This window comes from Bactrocera oleae, chromosome 6 (assembly GCF_042242935.1).
Source record: "Bactrocera oleae isolate idBacOlea1 chromosome 6, idBacOlea1, whole genome shotgun sequence".
NCBI classification, from domain to species: Eukaryota; Metazoa; Arthropoda; class Insecta; order Diptera; family Tephritidae; genus Bactrocera; species Bactrocera oleae.
In genome coordinates this window covers 43,540,922-43,567,260 of record NC_091540.1, presented here as the reverse complement: position 1 = coordinate 43,567,260, position 26,339 = coordinate 43,540,922, and the positions used below count along the sequence as shown (strand labels likewise).

Here is a 26,339-nt window from a genome sequence, read left to right as displayed (position 1 = left end):
AATTGGCTAGAAGTAGATGATGGTTTTTTTAAAGCAAATAATATGTAAAAATAAGGCGAATACATACTTATATACATATACATATATGTATTTAGATGTGTAAGCGTGATTTTGGAACCATATGTTTCATAACTTAAGGTATAATTTTTAAAATATCCGAAGTTAATGTTTACTTCACAGCCTTCCTCGTGAACCATGATTTATTCTAATTATATACAAATATATATACATATTTTTATAGAATATAGTCCCACCTATGTTTTAGTTTCGAAATTGTGTGTTATTTTCAAGTAAGATTCCACATGGCAGTCATTATGCCTCGGGAGTGCAGTCATTGTTATAGTAACGATTTCATCTTTCAAGCGCTTTCTTCTTTAAAAATGATTATAATGAAGTGTTACACTTAAGTTTTAGTCAGTAAAATTTTGTACTGACTCACAAGTAACTATATGTTTTATGACTTCTCAGCTTTACACTCTCCTTTAGGAAGGAAGAAAGGAGTAAAATTTACGTTAAATATTTATAATGATTATAAATTAAATATATTTATGTATATATTTCATGCATGATTATTTGTATATACTTATTAAAGCAAATTATGTATGTATGTATATTTCGTCTGCCTCAACTACCAATCATTTCGATCTCTTGATAAACGAAGTTCAGCTGTTGTCCAAATATGTAGATAATACTCAAACATTGCTTTCTATATATTTACTGTTGTATATATTATCATACTACGGAATTCTCTTATACACGATGGAAACCAGTTCGCTGCTCTCAAACCAATACTTGGTACTCTCATTCTCTTTTTAAGGCTTAGCGCGCTGATATTTGCACATTTGTCCCACAGTACATCAAAACAAACTCACCTGGTGAGCTGCTCTTTGCAATGTGAATTGGCTTAAAATAGCCATTAGGGTGGTTACTCAGGCTGACTTACAGATGTAGGCTAACTGTGCGGCCGGTAAGAGGCACAATAACTGATCAACGCTCCGAAACTCTGCTACGTTTAAAAATATCGCTTCGTTCTCTGATAATTTGCGTTACTGTTGTTGTCAGGTCACTCTCGCTCTCTACAGTGGATAAAATTAAAATACTCGTATATGTTTCACCTGTATAAAAAATGGAAAAGGTGAGCAACAACAACACACAACAACAACGGCGGACAGCAGAAGCGACCGTTTTGAGTCAACGCGAAGAAGAAGTAACAAAACAATAACAACAACAGCGCGTATGATACGAGCACATACTTTAGTCAGCCAGCCGTGCAGGCGAGTGCATGTGTGTGTATGTAAGCGCGTACATTTATTATATGTGTGTATGTGTGTTGACGGCAGGTAAGCAAAAGGCAACAGCAACACGGCGCTGCGAGGTTCGTCTGCGGCAAAGCACTGCTGTCCAATCAGTCTGAACTCGGTTACCGACAACGATGAAACATACGGCGGCGCTTGAGTGACTTACTATTCGGCTTTAGTTGGACTCGTTGGTTGGTTCTTCTTCGCATTTCGTTCATTTCCTGATCGCGTCGCGTACACCTTCGACGCGCTTTTCTCGCCAATCAACCGACCATCACTCCAAGCACAGGGGCGACAATTGGCCTTACGTACTCACGATATTCCATATTTCAATGAAGTGTTTTTTGTGTGAATTTCGAAATTTTGCATTGCAATTGACATTCCACAAGCGCTTTCGGTGTTTGCAGCGCCTGCAAGCCGTCGCGTTTAAGTAAAAAGAATAATTTTATATTAATTAATTGCAACAACAATTTGCGTAATTTGCATGAATGCCTGCGAAAGTAAAGAAAGTGAGTTATCTGATTGCTGAAGGGGGAAAAAATCGTAAGGAAATAATTACCCAAAGCAAATGCAATGAATTGTGCAAAGTGACAAAGTAAACGCAGGAAGTTGGATGCGAATTTGTGTGTCGTTGTGCTTTTGCGTGGGTGAGCTTGAGCAGGCAGACTCCGAGCCGTCGCTAAACGGCCGCCAAGGAAAAGCAAATATTTTCAACCAAAATAATACTTCGGCGCGTTTGAGTAATTTTTATGAAAAATTATTGAAATTGAAATACACTAATTATGTTGACAGCAACAAAGCGAGACACGAATTTTCCAAAATCCGACGCGCTAAACAGTAATAATTTCTTATAAATAATTGTTTTCCCCACAGCAAATGTGCCTTAATAGTGCTTTACAATCCACAAACGTATGCATGTATGTATGTATTAAATGTGTGTATTAAATTTTTTGACATAACAGCGTTAAGTGATCTGAAGAATACCAAGATTTTTAAAATAAACAAATGTATTTCTAAATGATCAAGTGCCTTTCGGGTATGCGTTTTTAAAACAAATTAATATTTTTTAAATGAAATAAAACGTAGTGGCGACTTTGGTGTTTATATACTTGAAAAATTCAATAAAAATTAAAAATATAAAATAAAATAAATATTACTGATAAATTTGTCAAAGTGGCAGCTTGCTGCTGCGAAGCTCAGAAGCAAACGTAACGGAGTTTATAGAAAAGTGTATTAAATGCATACGGATATTATAATTGGCGATCAATTTGTGCCATCAACAAATTATTGGGTAATGCAGGTGAGTCAAAAATTTAGTAATTTGGAAGTAATTCAAGTTTCAACTAAGTAAACAGAGTTATGGAAAAATATAAATAAATAAATGAAGTACATAAACATTTTTTTATTTAAGTGAAAATTAAATACAAATAAATCACATTAGACTATGCCAAGTGTTAAATTAACATTGAAACAATCGAATAAATAAAATTAAATAAAACATCAAAAATCAAATAAATGTGTATAATGCAAAATATTATATAAAAAACAAAAAATAAAAAATAAAATAAAATTTAAAAAAATTATATTATAAGAAATGAATTAAAAAATAACTACAATGAAAAAATTAATACAAAAATAAAAAAATGCATATAATTAAATAAAACAAAATAAAATTTTAAAAATAATAAAAGTTACAGTAAAATATATATTTCTAAAAATAAAACAAATAAATATAAATGAAAAATAATATAAAAAAGATAAACTAATTTGTATAACATAAAATAAGATTAAAAAAAAAATCATTATAAAATACTATAATGAAGTGTAAGCGTCGTATCGAGTAATATAATTATGACATGCAAATAAAATTATTTCGTGTACTAACTTTTAAGAAGCAAAATTAAAAATAAATTAAACTGAAAATATGTAAAAATAATTTGCAAACATATATTGAAACATGTAAAAAAAAACAAATAAAATAAATTTAAAAGCCTGATTTAGAAAATATGTAAACAAATTTAAATAATAAAAACAAACAGAAAAGAGCACACCAAATAAAAAAAATAGAAAAAAAAATTAATAAAACTATAAAACTTCTATAAATAAATTACTATTTAAATATATAAACTGTTATTTCAACTAATTAATAAACAAATATATTAGATATTGAAAATGTCTAATAAAAAATATAAAACTATTTATAATTAAAAAATTATTAGCAGTAAAAAAAAAAATAATAAAAGCCAAGATAATTTCAATAAACCATTGAAATACAATTAACAATTCGAGGTATTTTAATTGTAGATGCACCGTCGGAAAACGAACATGCATTTGAACTCTAAAAAAACAACAGCAGAAACCTCAGCAAAAGTAAATAGTACCAGCATAGCTTGATTGACTACAGGGTAATCACTTAATTAATCAGTTATAACTGCCAACATAGATAAATATAAGTCGTCACCTAAACTGCAAAATAACATAACATCAGTTTTTAAAAGTTTACTGCAGACGAAAAAAACTGTGTAAAAGGGAAACTACTCAAAAATGTTAATATAGCTTATAACCTGGTTATAACTGATAGCACACGGTTACAATTTTGTGCATATATGTAATATGATGTAGTGAATTGTAATCAATAAAAAACTCAATTTCCTAATTTTTTTGCTACGTCGTTTTATATTTTAAGTGACGATATGTAGTATATACCTGCGTTTAGCACCATTAACAGATTTATTTATTCACCAATTTAATTGGGGTCATAAAGCTGTGTATATTTTTGTTTACATTTTGCTGTTGCTGCAAAAAGTCGATATGGCCTTCGATTAGATGGAACCAGAATTAACCTTAACTTCGGTTGCACCGAAACTATAATACCCTTCACAAATATAAAAGGGGTTCCTTAGAAGAATTTGATTCTGATCGTTCAGCTTGTTTAACAGCAATATGCTATAGTGATTCGATCTGAACCATTTCTTCGAAGATTCCATTTTTGCCTTAAATAAAGATTTATTCCAAATCTCATGGAAATATCTCGTCAAATGAAAAAGTATTCCATGCAAACACTTTATTCCTATCGTTCAGTTTGTATGGCAGCTATATGCTATAGTGGTCCGATATCGGCCGGGACGACAAATGAGCAGCTTCTTGGTGAGAAACGATCATACGCTAAATTTAATTCGATATCTCAAAAACTGAGAGACTAGTTCGCATATATACAGACGAACAGACGGACATGGCTAAATCAACTCAGCTCATCATGCTGATCATTTATGTATTATAAATTTTTTATAGAGTCTCCACGTTTCCTTCTGGGTGTTACAAGCTTCGTGGCAAACTTAATATACCCTGTGCAGGGTATAAAAAGATTTTAGTTAGTTAAAGGTTTTATTTTCCATTTATCGAAAAGTGAATGTACTATTTTATACTTGACATTTTGGTAACAAAAACAATGTGGCGAGTAAATGCTTCTTCTGCCTCTTCTTGTAACAATCATTTTTTTATAACAATAGTGGAATTTTTTGGTTTAAATCAAAATATATGTCAGAGCTGCCGTTAAGATAATTTTGTGATTTTCTCGCCACTATAAAACGATTTCAGTCACACATGCTCTACGTTACGTACGTGATTGGTTTTTTATATCCTATACCCTATATTAAGCTTACCACAAAGTTTGTAACACCCAGAAGGAAACGTCAGAGACCTTATAAAGTACATCAATAAATGATCAGCGTAACGATCTAAGTCGAATGTGAAATATTAATCTGAAACTCTTCACACGTCCTTTTCTCCCAAAGAAGCTACATTATCGAAACCGCCTATATCAATATATATAGCATATATCTGTCATATAAACTGATCGATTAAAATCCTATCTTAACAAAATTTGGCGCAGTTTATTGCTTAAGAGAACACTATGATCTCCGAATATATTGTTCAGATCGGACCACTGTAGTGTATAGCTGTCATATAAACTGATCTTAGTATATAAAAATAAATGTTTTTTCATACCCCACTATGCCATAAGAAATGCTGATTTGAAGGGTATTATTGCTTCGGTGCAGTCGATTTTAACGCTTTTGCTTTTTATTTACTATTTTCGCGGGTATGTGAAGCCGTCGGCAAAACATGAATCAATTTGTAGGTGTCCGCGCGTTATCGCTTGTCAGCGCATATCAACAACTTAAGCGCTGTTGCCAAGCAGGTCCTATTTGTAAACACGTAAGCTGGCACACACACAGATGTCTTCTCCTTTTAATTGTTGAAACGCGTGCGGTGCAATCCTCTTTGCTGCATTTTATACGCAGCGAGTACATACGTAAAGCCAACATGCAAAACCTACGAAAGGAAGGGAGTCTCTTCTTCTGTGTACCAATGTCTATATGCAAGTCTTCGCCCGACCATCGAGCCACAAAGCCAACTTGTTTATTTACACATGTTGCTTGGTGCATTTGCTCGCGAAGTTTCGTGTAAATGTTTACTCGTCCGTCCGTCCGGCCGGCGGATGGACGTTGGCAAGGTATCTACGACTGCAGCCCGTTGCCTTATGCATTTTTTTCTCAATCATCATCTGCAAGGTAGCAAACCGAATGCAGCGTTGAGATCTTTTTTGCGTCTTTTATTCCTTGCTGCGCCATTGTCACACTTGTCATATTAATGCCTCTTTAATGCCAACTGCGATGTTGCAATGCGCGCTCACCTTTGGTTGCTGCTGCTGCCCAACGGACATCCTTTTATTTGCTGCTGTTGTACTGCTGTGTTTATTATTATTTTCTTGTGTCGCTTTGCAAATGAAGCGCGAAAATAGCACAATAAAAAAATTGAAAAGCGAAATGAAATGTTGTAAGTGGTACGCTTGAAGTTCGCGAAAAAAGGTGTAAATTTAAAAGTGTTAATATTTCATTTACTTATCGCGCTTGTTAAGCGGTTTCCTGTGACAAAAGGCACTTAATTATTTATTTAAATATGAATCGTGCGTAAATATGGACTGCTTGCATATATAACAGGCTTCATATATAAACGCTTGTATTTAGAAACTTATATGTTTGTATGTATTATATTTTGCATTTATAAGGCCACGGGACGTCCGCAACTCGCAAATATTGCCAATAATCAATATTTAAAATATATACTCGCATCTTTATACCCTGAACACGGAATATTAAGTTTGCCACGATGTTTGTAACACCTAGAAGGAAACGTCGGAGATACTCTCAAATATTATATATATCCAAATGATCAGCGCGGCAAGTTGAGTGGATCTAGCCATATCCGTCCGTCTGTATATACGCGAACTAGTCCCTCAGTTTTTAAGATATCAATCTGAAATTTTGCACACATCCTTTTCTTTCCGAGAGTCTGCTTCTTTGTCGGAACTGCCGATATCGGAATACTATAGCATATAGCGACCATACAAACTGAACGATCGGAATCAAGTGCTTGTATGGAAAACTTTTTTATTTGATGAGATATCTTCATGAAATTTGGCAGGGATTAATATCTAAGGCAATAATTCAATTCCCGAATAAATTGTTCAGATCGAAAAACTATAGCATACAGCTGTTAAGGAATCTTTTGTATTTGTGAAGGGTATTACTAGTTGTTGGAACCGAAGTTACACTTTTTTTCTGGGGTTTTCTTAAAACTGGTTTTAACAGGAAACTCTTATCAAGAGTTGACGCACAAAATATTTAACTTTCGGCATTTTAATACGAAATTTCTTGGAAATTACTCTTTTATATATTTGTCTCTACGTATTCGAAAATATGCTCCTACAAAGTAAAAGCTTTTTATCGCAGTTTATATTTTTCGAATTTTGAGAAAAATAATATAAGGCAGAGCTAAAAAGTTGATTTGCTCTTCATATTAAAATTGGTTAAGTAAATAAATAATAATAAAAACAAGTGTCTAAGCATAGATTTTCTGTCTTCGCTATAAAATATTGAATTAAGTAGTGCCATTATGAAATCATTGCATTAAGGGGTTACAACTACTTGTGAATTTCAAAAACTCGATTTACCCAAAACTTTTAACGCGTTTTTTTCGAAACGTCAGAGCCAGTGAGGAAAACTCCTCCGAAACTTCTAGGCCGATCGACTTCAAATTTTCACACAAGCTTCTCAGATATATTTGCCCGCTTTTGATCGAAGGAATACAATTTTTGTTAACAAACTTAACTTTTTAAGCGACTCTGGAATGTAAATGTTTTCACAACAAACGACGTATTTTGGGTAGCCGCCATTTTGTCATACATCAAAATTTTGACTATTCCTTGGATCATTACCTGTATTCATCTTTAGTAATAATAACTTTTTTGGTTTTGGATTGGAAATTATTTTAGGGAAACAAATCTTCTTCACCGCCAGACACCTTTGTTTTTAGGTTCTTCAGGAGATCGCCAAATGAATACCAAATTTTACAAAATCAATCACCGATTTTGTGAAAAAGAACTTCACAATTTGCAATAATTTAAGTTCAGCCATGGAAGATATCTAATAAGCTGATTGAATCGGATCATTATGTTAGTATTTAAGCTTTCATGAACTAGACACAAAATTGGAATGGAAGTACTTAGTATGAATGGTATCACTGATGAAATCTATTCGTGTGAAATGTTAATCATTTAAAATAGTTTTTTTGTTGGGAAGAAAATTGTCCATCATTGAGGAGATTCTATGTAGGACAACTCAGAGCTTTAGCGAGGAATCGAAAAATTAGAACATTTCACTAATTCATTTCAACTCACTTATAACAAACAATTTTACTTGTTTACATTATGAATATCGAATTAAAAACTACTACATACTAATAATATCTTTATAATGGAATATCAGCAGTTGTTCGAAAAAAAAAATATTTTTTTCCAATCCGACGCTGAATTGAAACTCTCACATGTGTAAAACAGCAACAACGATATATGCGACTTATTGAGTGCAACTAGATGACTAAGCGGTGGTATTCCCCGAAGGCTCTACGGCATGTGCCACATTTTCCATTCACACACACGTATGCATATGTAAATACGTATGTATGTTTAGTCAATAAAAAAAAGTAAATAGCAAGAGATAAGCCCGTTTTCTCTAGGCGCTCAGAAATAGTACAATCGGTTTGTTAGTAATTTCAATGTTTTCTGTCACATCTCCGCCGGAACACTTCCTTTTCTGTGCCACATCCCGTTTTCTTGCGCGCTTAAAGTTTTACAACCGTTTAACAATTGTTGAACTAATTAAGCATATTGCTGCAAATATTTACTTTGGCTTTTGTTGTTGTTGTTGTTTTTTCGTTGCGCCGCTAAACTACAAAAGCCATTCAATAAACGACAGACAGCCGGAGTCATCACTGCCATCACTGATACACATGTACAAACTTACATGCAAGTGTGTATGGTACAACAACATCATCACCTATTTGCTTTGAGTTACATACATATATACAAGTTGTATGCATGTACGTAGCGGTTCACTTGCCATCTGGCGGACTGTGTGTGTGTTTGTGTGTGTGCCAACTGTCAATACGACAATTGTCATCGTGTGTGGCGCTGATATGACCAATAAGCCGTTTGTGCATTTGCCATTGCCGAGTACCGTTGTTTTGGCGTTCTGAATATGGCTGCGGCTGCCCGCGGGGAAAAAGCTAATGAAGTGTCAATACAAAAAGTTCTTACAAAAGTGTCGCCTATCTACTATCTACATGGAGAATTTCTGTAAATTAAAATGTTGAGATAAGAAAGTTGATGTGCTGTAGCTTTTACAGTGCCGAGCATTTGCTCTCATTGTTGTTGTGCAATGTAAAGGTTCCCACGCCAGACTTTCGTATATATCAATGTGTTTGTATGTATGTATTTACACTTTTTATTCTGTGCATGGAAATTCGCTTGTAGATTGTAGGCTTATAATTTTATGAGGGCTTTCCTGGAATTTTATAGATTTAAAAATGTGTGTGTGATTGCATATATCTAAAAATATATACATCTAGATATGCTTGTGCATTTAAGTTTGAGTACTGTTTGTCTATTTATGATATACATATGTTCACATTCTTCAAATTTTATTGCTCGCTATGTGGGTGGCTTTGAGAGCAACTACTGATATGAAATTTCATAAAAAAACACATGTACACACATGCATACATGTAACATGCGTAATTGCTGTCCACTTGTGAGGAAGTTCTTGTTCTTACGAATTGAATCTAAAATAAATGAATAATAAATTAGTGAGGGCTTAGCTTAGATTAGATTTTTATATATCTAGCCGATGGTAAAAAAAACAAGAAACACGTTGACTTCGGTAGTGGTGTGATTTGATCTGAACAATTTTTCGGAGGTTGCATTATTGCCTAGACCCATGCCCTTGATTCCCATGGCTCAGTTTGTATGACAGCATTTACTTATATGTTATAGTGGTTCGATATCAGCGGTTTCCACAAGAAAGCATCTTCTTGGGGAGAAAAGGATGTGTGCGAAATTTCAAGGTCACGTACATATATACAAGCAGACGGATGAACGAACATGGCAAGATCGACTAATCTCGTCAAGCAGAGCATTTAAATATTTTACAGGGTCTCCGAAGTTTCTTTCTTGATGTTACAAACTTAAAATATCCTGTTTGGGATATAAAAATATTATAGAATTTACTTTTTGAATGCACTGCTTAATCTCTATACATTTACATCACACGACAGAGCTGTCTATAAAATGCAACGGCGGCTCGGAGATGGCGTAAGTACTTGAGGAATTACTCGTATGTCGTAGATTATAGAAAAAAAAACACCTGACAATAATAATAAATAGTCTCTCAATCTCATATTAAGTCATGTGGTCTTCACTCATTGTCATTATCAGACGTCAGTCAATGTAGTTAAGCTCGCACTACATAGAAAGCTAAGAATATCCTTTTTCACAATACAAAAGAGAGTTACAAAAACAATAAAAAGATTTATTGCATTTTCGTTTGAAAAAGATTTTGCGAAGAAAGTTTTTTATGAAATTGCTGACGATTCTGCTAACTCAATGTAATAGTTCAGCTGTTTTTCATCCAAATATACTTAACTGATTATTTTACAAATATGCAGAAATAGTTATCGGAAATATAGAAAACTTGCTTTAGAAGGCTTATAAATGCAGGGCTTATCCACATATGACGGAAGACGCAATGGACTTTTACAAATTCTCGGTTAAAAGTCGGTACATAAAAAGTTCTTAAGTAACTAAATAAAAATGTTTCCAATAAAAACCTCACCTTTTCAATATCTTGTGACACTTTTTCGTCAGTATGTGAAATAAATTCTAAATAAAAAAGTCATAAATTATTAACTGCTTCAATTAAAAATAGCCAACTAATGCTAAATAGGACATTTCAATAGAGCAATCCATAAACACTTGAAATTGTTTGTTAAATTTATATTTACTTGACAACATTTATTACACGGAAGATGCTCCACCACGTGGTGATACTTGTAGTCTATGCAATCCACTCGACCCATAAATTTGTTGTGAAATATCATCTAATTTTACAATAACACATACAAATAAGTTATTTAATTGCATAGTTGTAAATAATATGAAACGAATCGTCTCATTAAGAAATTCTACAAAAAAAAAAAAAATTAACGCTCAACTTTGTGTATTTTGATGTTCCACTTGTCAACTGTGCCAAAAAAGCATATATTTTAGACCATAAACTTTTTGTTACCACCAATAAAACTGCTATCTTATCTTCTATTTGAATACAAATATATTTTTATTAATAAATAAACTTGTTCTGTATATAAAAATTGACGAAATAAGTCTCAGCAGAATTAATGTCCCAAAAGCGTTGCAATTAAATTATTATTTATATATAAAAATGTAAATAAAATTTATGTTACATAAATAAATTGTCGCTCGGTACTTAAAAACGCATACTGTCTCCACCTAGCCCCAAATATTTGTTTCTGAACTTCATTTAATTATATAGTAATAAATTTTAAAGCAAACTCCACCCTTAAAATTGGACTCTTCTTACTTGTGTGGGGGATTCTAGAAATTTGTTGTTGTAAAATACTGAAGACTTAACAAGAATAAATTATATGGTACGATATATATACAAACGTGCGTATATGTCGAAATTTGTGGCTTATCAAACCACATTTTACTATGAATTAGTTGGTATAAAAGAGATAATGACAATTGAGGGAAGTATAAATATATCCTCTTGTACAGAATTCAACCAAGTGTTAACTTTTCGGAAAAAGGGAGTAGATTGAGCTAGCGAGCAAAGCTGTGGCAAATCGAAGGCGTCTGTTATATTAAAATGGTATAACCACTTGCAAGCCAGCAAACATTTTTTTATGAATTTTTTTTGAAGAGGCATTTTATTTAATGGATAAATTAAAATAGTGTATATATGAATTTAATGTGTATATATGAATGAAATGTAAAATTTTGGATTTCTATGAACCTGTAGCTGCTCTTCAGGAGGGCCTCCGAAAAAATGTTGTCTATCGGTGAAGTAGATTTTTCTGCATAAATCTATCTCAAATGCAAAAACCAAAAAATTTATTATTACTATAGATAAATAAAGGTAATGATCGAAGGACTAGTCAAAATAGTTGATATTTAACCAAATGGCGGTTTTTCAAAAGTAAGTGGTTTTTGTCATTTCAGAGTATCTTAAAAAATTAAAATTATTGTAAAAATTGATTTCTTCTAAAAATACCTCAGAAATATATCTAAGAAGGTTGTGTGAAAATGTCAAGTCAATTGGCCTAGCCGTCTGTTAGAAGTTTTCCTTACCGACTCTGAAAGCAGCGTTTCGAGAAAAACGCGTTTAAAGCTAGACAATTCTTACAAATACGCTCATATCTCTGAAAATATTTGCGGGATCAACAACAAATTTGCGAAGAATATTCTCAAATTCATATATGTACATTGGATAAACAACAAAAAAAATTGTTGAAATTCACAAGTGTATATAACCCCTTAAGAACCTATCATTTTTGTAATAATGAAATTAATTTGAATTTACTATTGGTTTTATTTTGATAATATTAAATTTCTGGTATATGCATATATACAAGTATATATAATTTAGTATTTTAGTACGCCATAAATTTAAACAGAAGACATAATCGAGCATCGCTTGACTGCCAATTAGATTCGACAACATCACAGATTTCGTATTTACACTTTATTAATAGCTGTATATTCCTCCAATAGTTGTCCAAACACGCATGCATACATCCGTTTGCACTTGAGCAGCGGTAATTCTTTAATTTTTTGTGCATTTATGTATGGCGATTGCCAACTAATCAGCAATCAGCAATGCAACTATGCTGCTAAGTGCCGCAAACAAGTCATAAAGCATTAAATTGATTGTTTAGCAAATAAGTTTGGATTTTATTTTATACAAATTTATGTATATATGCGTGTATATATGTGTGCATGTGTGTGTGTGTGTGTAAACAACAGAACAATATATAAATGATAATTTATGTATATAATCAGTTAGTAATAATCTAATAACTTTGATTTATAAGCATTTTTTTGCGTTGCCTGCACATGCAACCAACTATTAAGTTACAACAACAACAATAATGACTACTAAAGTATTAAATATTATTAGCGCAAATGCATAAAAAAAAACAATAGGAAAACCAGCTTGTCGTTGCCGCCTTCCATGCCAGTTCCGTGTTCACGCGGTGTCCACCCGCAATCGTTTGCAGGGACGATTTGTTCTGGAGCATTATTTAAGTAGTTCTATTAACGAGCTGTTATGATTTTGTATAATTTAAAAATTTAATTAGCACACTTGCTGATTTTAATTATATTAATATACTGCTATGCTTAAATGACTTCCTTTAACTTGCGCCCAGCCATATTTTTATTTTACTATAAACTTAGTTTCGAAGAGACCTTATATTTAAACGATAATTACGTAATGGATGCCGAGTTGCAGCAGCTGTGATACTATGCGAAGTGTTGTAGTTTATGTGACAGTACATGCTGTCTTTACTAGGGTGATCCCTAAATATAGGAAATCAAGTAAATTTTTCTGTGGCATAATAGAAACCATAAATCATATGGTTTATAAAATTTCGTTTCAATTAGCGGTGATGTGAATGGCGTGGCAATTAATTTCTTTTTGCAGATTAATAAAATCTAATTGATATTCTTTCTCCAACAAATGATTATTCAAATTTACTGAGACCTACTTATGGCAGTAACATATTCATTTCAGTCGATTACTATTGTTAATTAATTTTAGTAAAAAATATAATCGCCAAACATAACCGGAATCATCCAGAAGCTGAGAATGTATGAGTCAATAAAATTTTTAGACTATTGCTCTCTACTACGCGCACCCCAATTCCTCGATTGACAAATAGATATTGCGAGCCGATTCACTTACTAAATAGTAGAGCAAATAATTTCATGTACATCTATTTATATTACTCAGTTCCTTTGATAACAGGTATCCAAGTACATAAATATAATATATAATTGTAAGCAAACAGCATATATATAAGTTTGCTTGAGCAGGAAAAATTTCGTATTATTAATATTGGTATAAATAATTTTTTTAATGTTTAGATATTTACTTTTGTATTTTACCGCTATTATGTTGAAATAATATGTCACGGTTCATTCAACCAGTTCTATGTCTGATCCTCTAAAGAGTCATGTTTTGAGTTATTTACACCTGGCAGCAAAATGTAAATACCGTATTGTTAATTTTAAAGTAGACTATTAAATAAATAATATATTTTCGAATTTAAATTTTCTAATTTTACTAGAAAACGAGTAGTAACTTTAATTTCGGTTGCACAGAAGCTAAAATAGCCTTCACAAATACAAAATATTCTTTACAAAAACGTTGATCGATTAGTTTGTATGACAGTTATTTGCTATAGTGTTCCGAATTGGCCGAGCAGCCTCTTGGTGACAAAAGGACGGGTGCGAAATTTCAGATCGATATCTCAAAAACTGAAGGACTAGTTCGTATACATACAGGCAGAGGGACAGGCGATCGGACAGACAGACGGACATGGCATAATCGACTTAGCTCATCACGCTGATCATATATATACAAGTATATATGTATATATCATATATTTTATGAATTTCTGGAATCTGGAATAGCAGTCCAGCTACATGAAGTAAAAAACGTACCAAATATTCAAGAACATGATTTTTTCAGGTATAGTTTAGATAATAGAAAATAGTATTAGAAAATACCCAAATTTTCTAAAGGTTCCTGATGTCGCAATGTCGTTTTTAATTTTCTATAAGGAAATATTAAGAACACTATGTTCTTCCTTTATTGGCACATAACGGTTTTTGGCGAAAAAAAACGGTCTTATTTTTAATAGCACTTGTGCCAATCAGAAGACATGAGAATTTGATTGAAAGTTAGGGTCTTTTTCCGATATTAAGTCAAAAGAAGGTGAATAACTAAATATTTTAAATCAAAACAATTACAGTGTGTTTGAGACATAAAAAGGTTGTTATTTTATTTTTTTTTAGAAGATAAAATTAAAAAGCAAAAAAGTTGGTTGTTTGAAGTTTTCACATTAATTTTGAGATCTTGTGAAAAAGTTGCAAGTTGTAGATATTTTTAAATTATCTCTTCATTTTCCAATGTGTTTCATCCTTCTATTACGATTACTTTTTTTTCCAAAAATGTCAATTCTGGTCTAATAAAAATATTTTGGAATATAATTGAAAAGTATATTGAAAACTGTATAAATTTCAGTAATTTTCTTCCGGATCAAGGCCAAGATGCCTGCATGTGTAAGTGCTCTTCGATTCGCATATTTATGTACATAATATTTTACATTAAGACTTTCAAGCTCTCTTTCAAATTCTTTACGATTTCGGAGCTGGCACTCGACAAAATTAGCATGCATTAGCATTTTTTATATCATAGATAAATTTTCTTTGCTAACAATAGAGCGAGAATGATAGCAGAAAGAAATATGTATGTTAGAGAAAAGTATATTTAGAAATAATGTTTTGTTCAGCGTGTTTTAAGTTTTTTTGATAATAAATCAGCGCAACAATATTATGAACAAGCATGTCAACTCTTCTGCCTTTAGAATTAGTTTTGAAGTCAACATGTGATACTGCTCAAAACTATCTTCAAAATCATCAAATATCAATAATTTTAAAGCACTCAATAAATAAATATAAAAAAATATTAATAATCAGCATACAAGCATTTCACAATTAACCGTAAAAAATTGCTATTGTATAAATTTCAAGAAAATATTTCTTAAGTAGTAATTGTTTAATTTCAAACAAAATTGAAATCCATTGCCATTACCAAATGCGCTGTGGGTGTATTTTAACACATATCGACACACATCTAAAAATGTATAATACATAAATTAAAATTTGCTAAAAGCGCCACATCAATGCCATCGCTCAAAGCGCAGCAGCAAATTCGCTAAAAAAAAATTTATATTAAAAAAATTTTCAGATATCAAATAGAAAAATTCATATGTCGCTTTTAACTACTTTAAAACATATTTCAGAGCACAAAATCCACAAAACGAAATATGTTTTCAAGTAGTTGGAAGCGATATATGATTTTTTCTATCTGATATGTACCCTGACATGTATATATACATATAGATGTACATAGTATATGTGTGTGCATCATAACAATTACAAATTAACAATTGCTGATTTGCATCCATTGACATGCTTTCAATGGCAATTATTCAAAACCACAAAGAATTAAATTAGGTCATAGGAGGAGAAGATAACAAAAGCGCAAACGCAAACGCAAAGGCAAATGAAAATGAAAATGAAAACAATAAACCACCAGCAAGTGCACAAAAGATACCAGTTTCACTTTTCATTAACACAAGACAATAACAAAAATTACATAAACCTCATTAAATTTAGTTTAAGAAACCCACAATTTTGCATATGAGAAAGAAGTGAAGCAAAAATCGGCGATAAAAGAAGTTCGCAGCCTCTTGAAGGAGAACCCATGCACAGCAGGACACAAATCAATTAAATGCCAATTTCTCAAAAAATTTGCGAAAAAAAGGTGAAAAAAGCGAAAATAACCGTTTGTTTTCAGTTTCATTTCAACAAAAAATAGCATAAAAATCACATACACACTCACAAATAAGCAAAAATATCACAAAGCAATGTGTAGTAGTCTACTTTTAGCCAACTCATTGGACCATGTCAAAGAGCAAGCGCCGTAATACGGCAATGAATGGAGAAAACCCCGCTAGGCAGCGCGCACCAAAACAGCAATAACATGTTTACGTACATACATATATGGAAATTATGCAATATCAATAATACTAAAGCGAAAGAGATCACACATAAAAAATTAAATTGCTCCAAAAATGCTGACAAGGTTGGTCTGCATGCTGCGTGCTGCCACAGCAACATGCGACGCAACAATGTTGCAGACTAATGAAGATCATTTACCGAATATTGCAATGCCAATGAACAACGCTGTTTGAGAATTTACTCGCGTTAGAGGTTGGCCAACGTGTTCAAAGGCAAAACATGAAAAAACAACAACAAGAGCTAAACTAAAAATCACAACAAAAAACTAAACCTCGACAAGAAAGAAATAAAAATTAATATATTACATTAATACTTTTAAATAAATAAAATTAATGCGCACCATAGGTTTAGTTCAACTGCAGCAAAGTCATAAAAACGAGTTAACTGGAATTCATGCGAAAAAATTTGCTACACAAAACTGATATATTTGAAATAAGCCTTTTTTCTATAGCAACAAGAGAAAAAAGATCGTTAAGCTGCCCGCACTGCCATTAATTATATGAAAATCAATCACTCACACTTTCGTTACGGCTAACAGCTATAACAACAACAATGGCAATGTGATACAATGTGAATATTTTCAATATCATGCGCAAGGCAAAGTGATCTTGCAGCATTATTTCGAACGAAAGTTGCACGTGAGCTGACTCGATTTTCAGTTTTCGATAGAAATATGTGTGTTGATTGAGGCTAGTTTGTTCACAACTAAACGTGTCGATTTAATTTTTGACTTGGCAGTGTTTTTTATTGCTTCTAGTTACTGAAAACGTTACCGATGATTTTCGATATTATTCCATATATTTTTTTAAGTTATCTAATCAGCAATAATTTAATTGTTTTTCGTTGTAATTTAAGTACTTTCGACTATTTCGCTTCAGTTCATCATACTTGCCACATGCAACAGATTCTGAGCAGGCTTATACAACATTTGCTTACCTATTTGCTTTGACCTACAGCTTCTTGTAGATAAATATTTGTGATGAAAAGCCTGTTACCCCTACCTGCATCTGTTCTTGTTGACTCGAAAGTATTAATTTAGTAGCATGTTCTTCCAACAGCTCGAATCTCTCACTCGAATTTTAACTAAGCTCCCGCCGAAAGTCTAGTAAACGAGATCTAAGCCGCTGCATCCGATTTATTCATTATTTATTTTATTTATCGCTTTTCATTTGCTATACGTCCATGCCATACAATGTTGCTTTTGTGGCAGTTTAAGTTTACATTTGATTGGATTTAACATTTTATCCACAATTTACGGTCACGTCATCGCTGCCCCAACTATGCATGCATGCAGTAGTCCTCCAGTCGCCAGCTGTTGCGCTACCAGTTGGCGGTGGTGAGCTAAAATAAAAAACAACAACAACTACAAAAATTCCGATATGCTCTAACTGTTGGTGGGTTTTGTTGCTGTCGTCGGTGTTTTGATTTTTTAGGTTTTTCGCCGGCAACGTGATCTGCAAAGCCTCATTTGACGCCGCATTAAGATCAATTATTTCATTTGGAAATCAAATCTGCATGCAATTTCTTGAAGACTTAGTCAGAAAAACACGAAAGTATTTTGCTGTGAATTTACTCTGAATTCGATTCGGATTTTTTGCATTAATTTATTTGATAAATTCTTGAACGCACTCATACAAAGCGGTTGCATTTCAATTTATTGAAGTTACAGACCAAATTTGGCAACTTGGTTTTGACTTTAGAAAAAAAATTATATTAAGACAGTTAAAAAGTAAAAAAAAAAATATAATATAAAAATTTAAATTTTGGTCAATTTAGATAAAATAAAAATATTCGGATACTCAAAAGCCGATTTTAAATATTTTTTTGTCAACCGAAAGATGCATATATGAAATTCAAACAAACTATTTATTTTATTTTTATTTATTATAAAATAAATTATTTAAAATTTATCAAATTTATAATGCTTAATAAATAATTTATCTTGTCTAAGCTTTCTACTTACTTCGCTTCTATCTTTGTCTGTCATACTTAAGGAAAGAGCTATAAATTCGCCTCTTGTTTTAAGTGCGTTTCACTAAAAATTACTCCTTAAATTATAATACTCAAATTGAATTTCTTCCCACATGTGCCCAAATCTGAAGCGGTACATACTGAATACCGTTATTAAGCTTATTAAAATCCCTAACTTCAGAGTGACAAAAATCCATTCAAGTTTATTAGCAGTGAGGTGTATTTAAGTGGAAAAGGTCTTCCACGTACGCACACCAGCCCACATACATTTCTATACATATATATATATGTATATTGTATAAGGGTCGGTAAGCTATACTTGTCGCGAGGCGAGAAAAACAATAATTTGAAGCGCACTTCATTGAATTTTGAACAACTTAGACACACATACCTACACACAAGTTAGATTTGAAGCGATTTGATTATGACAGCACTGTCACTTAGATTAGATAAGTGAAGCGTAAGTGAAAAATTACTTCTTTCATTTTTTATTAATATGGAAATTGATAAAATCTTATATACCACGTCATTTGTGATTGACAAGCATGCCATCTTTAGGTGAATATGAGTAAATATGTATGTACCATATATAATATCATATAAATAGATGAAAAACGCTTTAGCGTTAGGAGCGTTTGTGAGCTCATATATAATGTACATATATGATATATTTTTTAATTTAATATTAAAGAGATTTTTAATTCGTGAACAGGGTCTAAACCCTTGAAATACTTCTTAAATCCGAATTTATTCTTGGATCTGCTTCCATCCTATACTTTTGTGATGGCTTTCCCTTCTCTGTCATTAAAGACTTATTCGAATATAATTTAAAATAACATAAGTCAATTTAGCCACGTTCGTCTGCCATACAAACTGACAGAACAAAATCAGAATAAAGATCTTTTTATACACCTGTGATAATACTTTTCACTTAGCTTCGATGCTTAGGAAAGTGATGTTTTTTCTAGTTCTTACTGACATTAGAATCGCGATGTTCTGAGCAAAACCATATTTATTTCAATTTCTTCCGATAAATTTATGTTGCTAATAGTTGTAAGGTGTCTCCGAACGTTAGTCGGATTTTACGAGAATTTTTTTTTGCCTTGAACTATGCTCGAAGGTTTTTCATGACCTATTTAGCGGAGGTTGAACACAGATCTTGTGCTATCTTATATCATATGGCTGCCATTTAAATTACAGTAGTATCCAGTCCTCGAGACTTATTTGCTCATAAAATTATCAGTAGTATTGCCGAAAATGTTTGTATTGTATATTCAGCAAATTACGAGGGATACTCAAAACAAAGTTAAAAAATATTAACAAAAACACAAACTTGTTTATTATGAAGCACATGTGAACGTAGAATGGCAATCTGATGTTCACGGACACGCTTTCTAAAACTATTACTTAAATAGTAGAGAAGCAATAAAGCGTGTACAGGCGGCCGGATGAAATTGTGAATTATTGTAAAGAGCAATGATTTCTCAAAAATGAAAGAAAATCAAACAAAAAATAGCATGAATAATGCAAATCAGAAACATATATTCATAGTGAAGAAATCCCTCTGCTGATAAAGATGCCACTGCTCTTGCTGCCACCTTTCCTTAAATATATACAGTAAACCAAAAAAGAAAAACTTGTACAGCGAGATGGTTTCTTTTTGCAGTGACTTATCTCCTAAACTATTAAAACTTTTGAGCCATATCCAAAAAAAAAAAAGCCGTCGGATATTTTGCCGTGTTTCTTGATACTCCGAGAAACTGTAAATCGTTAGATTTTTTTTTTATTCACCATTTTTGCTAAAACTACAATCGCACAAATGAAATTCGCTTACCAAATAATACATTTTCACTGTATGCAAATATTACCAGACAAAAATAGCGGTACCTACTTTGTAACTGCATTTAAAGTGTTGCCTACGTAAGTGTACCAGTTTTTCTTTGGCAGCTGAAAGGTGTGATATTTTAATTTTTCGTAATAGTTAATATCAAAATGATTTATTGTTAAAATTTGTAGTAAAACTTACATAAGATTCTTATACTGTTACTCTTAGTTGCAGCTTAAAAGCTGAGATAGTTTAAGAGAAAGGTCCCTTCAAAGTCAAAACATTTCTCTGTACAAGTTTTTTTTTTGATTCACTGTAACTAAATAAATAAAATAAACATTCTGGCGTACGTGCCAAAAAAACTAAACACAGATACCGAAAAGCTGAGCAAAATTGAGCGCAAGGCACAAACATGCATACACATATTTATTGTATTGACTTGGAGCCACCATAAGTGATCGATCAAATGTAACAACAGCAAGCAGTTCAGCAAAAGTCAAGCCGTCCGCCACCGTCGTCACCGCAGTCCACAGCATCAGCGTCACCGGGCAGCCAGCCGCTCTTCGGTTTACCAAGTTAGACAATGGGCGAAAAGCTAGGAGCGTTCAACGCTTGACTAGACCAGATTCATAGGCAAATGACCGGCGTGAATGCGGCGAGCGTTTATGGCGATAGGCTTGTTTGGCTTCTTTACTACCGCTTATTGCCCGCTTCTCTTTTTGTTGCCGCCTTGGCTTAGCGATTTCTATTTTCGATTTTTCGATTTTTTTTATTATTATGGCTTATGTTCATTGATTGGTAATAAAAGTTAAACAAGCAAATCAAATCAAACAAAATCTCAATAGCTGCTGCGGCGATTTGGCTCTGCATATACTACAACATGCTTAGAGAGATATAAATGAATGAAATTGAAAACGCACAACAACAACAACAAGTGTCTAAGCACTCGCTTAAGGTTTGTGTTGTGAATAGAAAGCGTTGATCTGACATTTATAGTACATATGTACATATATACAAATAAACATTTGAGTACTGGTTTAATTTTACTTTCTTCTTGATTCTCCTTCTGCCTTTATAGCACGAGTTTAAAATGGCAATAAAACATGTAATATCTTGTAGTTATTTAAATGGTGTGCCGGTGATAAAATATAAATTGGGCCAGTAGTTTCACAGTAGGTCAATAGTTGTGCAGCAACGTTAAATTGAACTGATTTTAATAAGTGTTTTATTGGCAAAATGGTAATAATAATAAAAATATATTTATTTATAAATAAATATAAAATAACAAAATAAAATGAATAACTATTTTGGACTTATAAAAAGATAAAAAAACAGCTATTTATATATTTTCTACTCTAAATGTCCTTGTAATGAAGATTTATATTCAATTTCACCTTTAAAAATAATATTCTAACAGTTTTTATAATTTTAAGAAGCTCAACTATTGTGACAGCCTAAAAATTGCGCTTTTTGGGGGAGAAAATACGGTATCAATTGTTTTAAAATTATACAGGATATTTTTATGCACATTTTATGAATACACAGCAAAATTCTTGAAGAAAGAAATTAAATATTTTTAGTATAATTGATCTCTGACGGCGCTAAAAACCTCATCTACAATATAAATATTATATTACCAGCAACAAACTACGGTAGAAAAAAGACCAAAAATTGACAAAGTGCCTGCGTTTTCTAAAAAAAAAGTTTAGTTTTTTCAACCAAGCCAAAATTTGATTTTTGATCATATGAAAGGACTGGCAGGTCATTGTGTACAGTAACATATACAGAATATGCAGAAAAAAGTGGGCGGTGATCGTCTGAAGTCGCCGAGTAATCATTCAAGCAAATTCTAAAAATTATGTTTTGAGAAATACGCGTTAAAAGATAAACTCTTAGAGTTGATTGAACTGATCGGCTTCACTTTAGGAGGCAGTAACTTAAAAACTATTTATGATATCGATTTAAAATTTTAGAATGTTTTTTTTTATATCTTTAAACTATGGAAAAACATGTCTTTATAAAAATTTCATACTAAGTGTGCCGCTTAATAAAAGTTCAGTAATCCCTAAATTTAAAAGTTATTCTTAACGAGTATTTACTGTGCATGTTGTTATTTATGTTTGGATTTTTTAGTTTTCTTGCAACAATATTGCTTTAATTTCCTGCTGTGCCCTACTGCGCCGATTAATAGCTGCCTATGGCGCTAATTTCGTTCATCAATGATGTTATTGCTTTGATTGATGCATGCAACAAATTGAATAGATTGCAATTTTACTTAATTTTTGCTATTAATTCAATGGTTGTTGAAAATTATTGAATAAAATATATTTCACGGAATTCAAAAATACATATCTTATTATGTTGCTTTAATTACTTATTTGGTTTAGATTATGCAAAATTGTTATATTATTACTCATTTGCTTTTAATCATTTTGCCTTCAATATATTTTTTGTTTATCATTATATAATCTTTTATTATACATATTTATTTTTCACTTGTATATACTAGTTATAAATATTGTTTTTTTGTTATTTGTAAATTCTGTAAAATAATGCCTTTACTTCCGTTGGCCATCAAAATTTACATGTAAGCCCTCATAATTTTATCAACGCTATCCCGTCCACATTCGAGATATATACATATATGTCTGTATATATCTACATTATCGCTTTTTGTCAGTTATAATAACTTTAGTTTGAGCATCTCGTTCGGCGATCACTCAAATATCTCATGCATGACTTCATTCATCAATTAAATCGGCGTGCTGCACAGCTGAGCTCTCAAAAAGTGCGCATTCAACAAGTTTTGATGTGACCCTCGCAGCAAATACCAGCACACGGCAAAAAAGATATACAGCTTTTAACTTTTACACAAATTAATTGCCCGCAAATCCTGTCGTCCAGCTCAAATATGCTCAGAACTATGCATTTCACAAATGAACATAAAATTTTTACAAAGAAAAATAAAAAACTGAATAATTTGCTTAACAGCAGCGTATGAGGGAGTCAATAGAATAACTTATTATAATAACACAAAAAAATAAAAAATTGGTCACTGCGCACCACGTCAGGCTTGAATGAGCAGCACAGTTGGTCAACTGCGACAGAGATCGAAATAATTATGTTCTTTTTGTATTTTCACTATGAGAGGAAATAACGCGCTTGAACGCAAATCGATTTTCATTGAACTGGGAACTACTGACACCCGCATACGAGTATACGAGAGAACTTCCGATCGCACCGGAAAATTATAATTCACATTTGAAATTCCATTATTAGTGTTTATAGCAGCAACACACTTCTACACAGACATATTTATTTCAATACAAAAGTTTTGCTGAATCAACAAGCAGTCACTATTTTTATGGTCTAACCAAGCAGTTAGCTGGTGAGAAAAGCTATTTTGGCCGCTTGTAATTCAATATCTGCAATAATCGCTGGAATAATAGTCCCTTTTTGAGTAAGAAAGCCACCCTCCATTGTTTGACAACCACCGATGCGGTGCATAAATTATGAAACCTTAATTGCTGTTGATTCCTCTTCGTTTCCTTGTACACACACACGCACGAGTTTATCGATAAGTTTACTCAACGAAATTTTGTTTGATTTTCACACACTTCGTCTAATATATGTATGTGTATATTTATTATATGTACAATAACACAATATATTTGCATAAAGTGAATCAAATTTAAATTAAACAAGTAAGGTAAGTTCAAACATTTTATATTCTTGCAACTTGCAAGGATCCAAGACCGGGAAATTCCTTCAAGTGCTGGCAAAATCATATTACAAAAACATCAATTATTCGATGAAATCGTGAACAAATTGCAATTAAATTTGGTTAATATACTACTTGTGTTGTGTTGCCACAAACTTAGGTTTATTTTTATTGCTATATTTTAGTTCACGTCAGCTAAAGTTATATTAAAAACACCTTCAAATGAGATATATAAGATATAAACCGAACTGAAGAAGCTAAATGTAATATATTGAGATGATGTGGAAAACGTCAACCAGAGGATGAAAATTAGGGATATGAGGTTTAGAACAAGGTATAGAAAAATTCTAATCTAATAATTCAGCGCTAAACCATATCATTTTTAAGAAAACTTGTCTATTAAATTTCATTAAAATATCAGACATTTTGACCAACCTAAACGGTTAAAATGCAGGTGTAAAGACGGAAATCATTTTATGGGGTTTGCATCAGCAACATTTTGCAAGAGTATAATTAAGGGCGAAAGGAGAAAATTAGGTGAGAGGTTTGTTTTTAGAGAAGAACATGTGGCGTTTAGCTTTTTAAGCTTTAATTTGTTTATTTTTTATTTTTATTTTTATATCAGAAAGCAAATGTGATGAAAAACTTTAAAGGTTTAAAAATTTAAAAAGTATATATTATATGTTAAAAGTTTATATTACAACAACCTTTATTATCGATAAGATGATGATATAAGCTATAGTCATTTAAATTAATGTCTGAGTCAAAATTAATTCTGGAAGAACATAGGAGCAATTAATGAAATGTATCTAGTTTAATACAAAAAAAGTTGAAGTTTTTGGTTTTTAAAGAAAAGTCGGTAGAAAATCGTTTTGCAATATCTGAAGGATGCATTAACAAAAAAAAAATTTAAAATTGATCGGTCAGTTTGTATAGCAGCTATATTATATAGTAGTCTGATCTGAACAATAATAATACATGTCGAATTCCGCGAAGATAACTCGTCAAATGAAAAAGTTTTCCATACAAGGCTTTTATTTTGATATAACAATTTATGTGGCGGCTATATGCTACAGTGATCCGATATCGGCCGTTCAAACAAATAAGCAGCTTCTTAGGAAGAAAAGAATGTGGGCAAAATTTCAGATTGCTATATCAAAAGCTGAAGGACTAGTTAGCGTATATACTGACATATGGAGTTCTTTTTGGGTGGTCAAACTTTATGGTAAACTTAATATACCCTGTTCAAGATATAAAAAACTCTTTGGTGTAAAAATCAATAGCATCAATTAATTTTAACTCTGCCCAATTTGACCAAATCGAAACTCAGAAAATTTCTGCATATATTATATAAATATGTATACATACTTTTTGGTATTATATACTTTTTCATTTAAATACCTTATCTGGTAATATGGTAAGGCTCGACAAAATATAAAATACATTTTATCTAGTAATTCCAATAATGAAGATAGACATATATTTCTAAAAAATTTTCAAATGCAATACAATAACAAAAACAATTAACCATTTAAGCCAAGTGTGCAAAAAGCTCCAAGTTTGAAATATATTTTTATTTTCGTATAATAATTTCCAGTTAATTTTCGGAACAGCCTCAAGAAGCAGGTGGCAAATTAGAAAAAAATCTTCAATTACAGCATTCCACCTCTTTTTCGCGACTTTCAATAAAAACCAACGGCATTAAAGTATCAGCAACTGAGTATATGCCTGTATGTGTGTGGGTGTGTGTGTGTATGCGTTACGGTATTTAAATCTGCAGCACTCGCATTTACATGTACGAAATTTATGCAATTACTCATTTCAAATTCGTGAGTAGTTGAGTTGATTTATTAAATGGCAATTCATGCGGTTCAAAAAGGCTACTGCTATCGCGCATAAATCTCAGCGTCTAACAGCAGCCAACATGGCCACAAACTGGTAGCGGCCAATCGAGATGCAAGAGTTGCCAGCAATCATTTATGAGCAGCAATTGCTGCTACTTGCCAACACGCTTAGCCACACACTAGACACACTAGTAGTTGCGTAGTCCATCAGCTATGTGTCACCTTTGACACTGCACAAAACAAAAGCAAAATGCAGAAACAAAAAGTGTGCATAAAGCAATGAAACTTAAGCGAAAATCAAAGATGCCAAACGCCAAAGCGCAACAATTCATTTAATCAGAAATCATTAGAGAACCTTTACAAGCGTGCGCAAAAATGCGGTCACTTTACA

The 26,339-nt window shown here is 32.2% G+C and overlaps 1 protein-coding gene across 1 annotated transcript in view; it reads left to right on the top strand.

The window, feature by feature from the left end:
• The first annotated feature begins 1,415 nt into the window (after positions 1 to 1,415).
• dar1 (dendritic arbor reduction 1) overlaps positions 1,416 to 26,339 on the top strand; it is a 136,417-nt gene continuing 111,493 nt past the window's right edge. Inside the window, exon 1 of the mRNA XM_014239265.3 lies at positions 1,416 to 2,598. Coding sequence (XP_014094740.2) covers positions 2,536 to 2,598 — 63 coding nt within the window. The 5' untranslated portion in view covers positions 1,416 to 2,535. The remainder of the gene's footprint in view (positions 2,599 to 26,339) is intronic.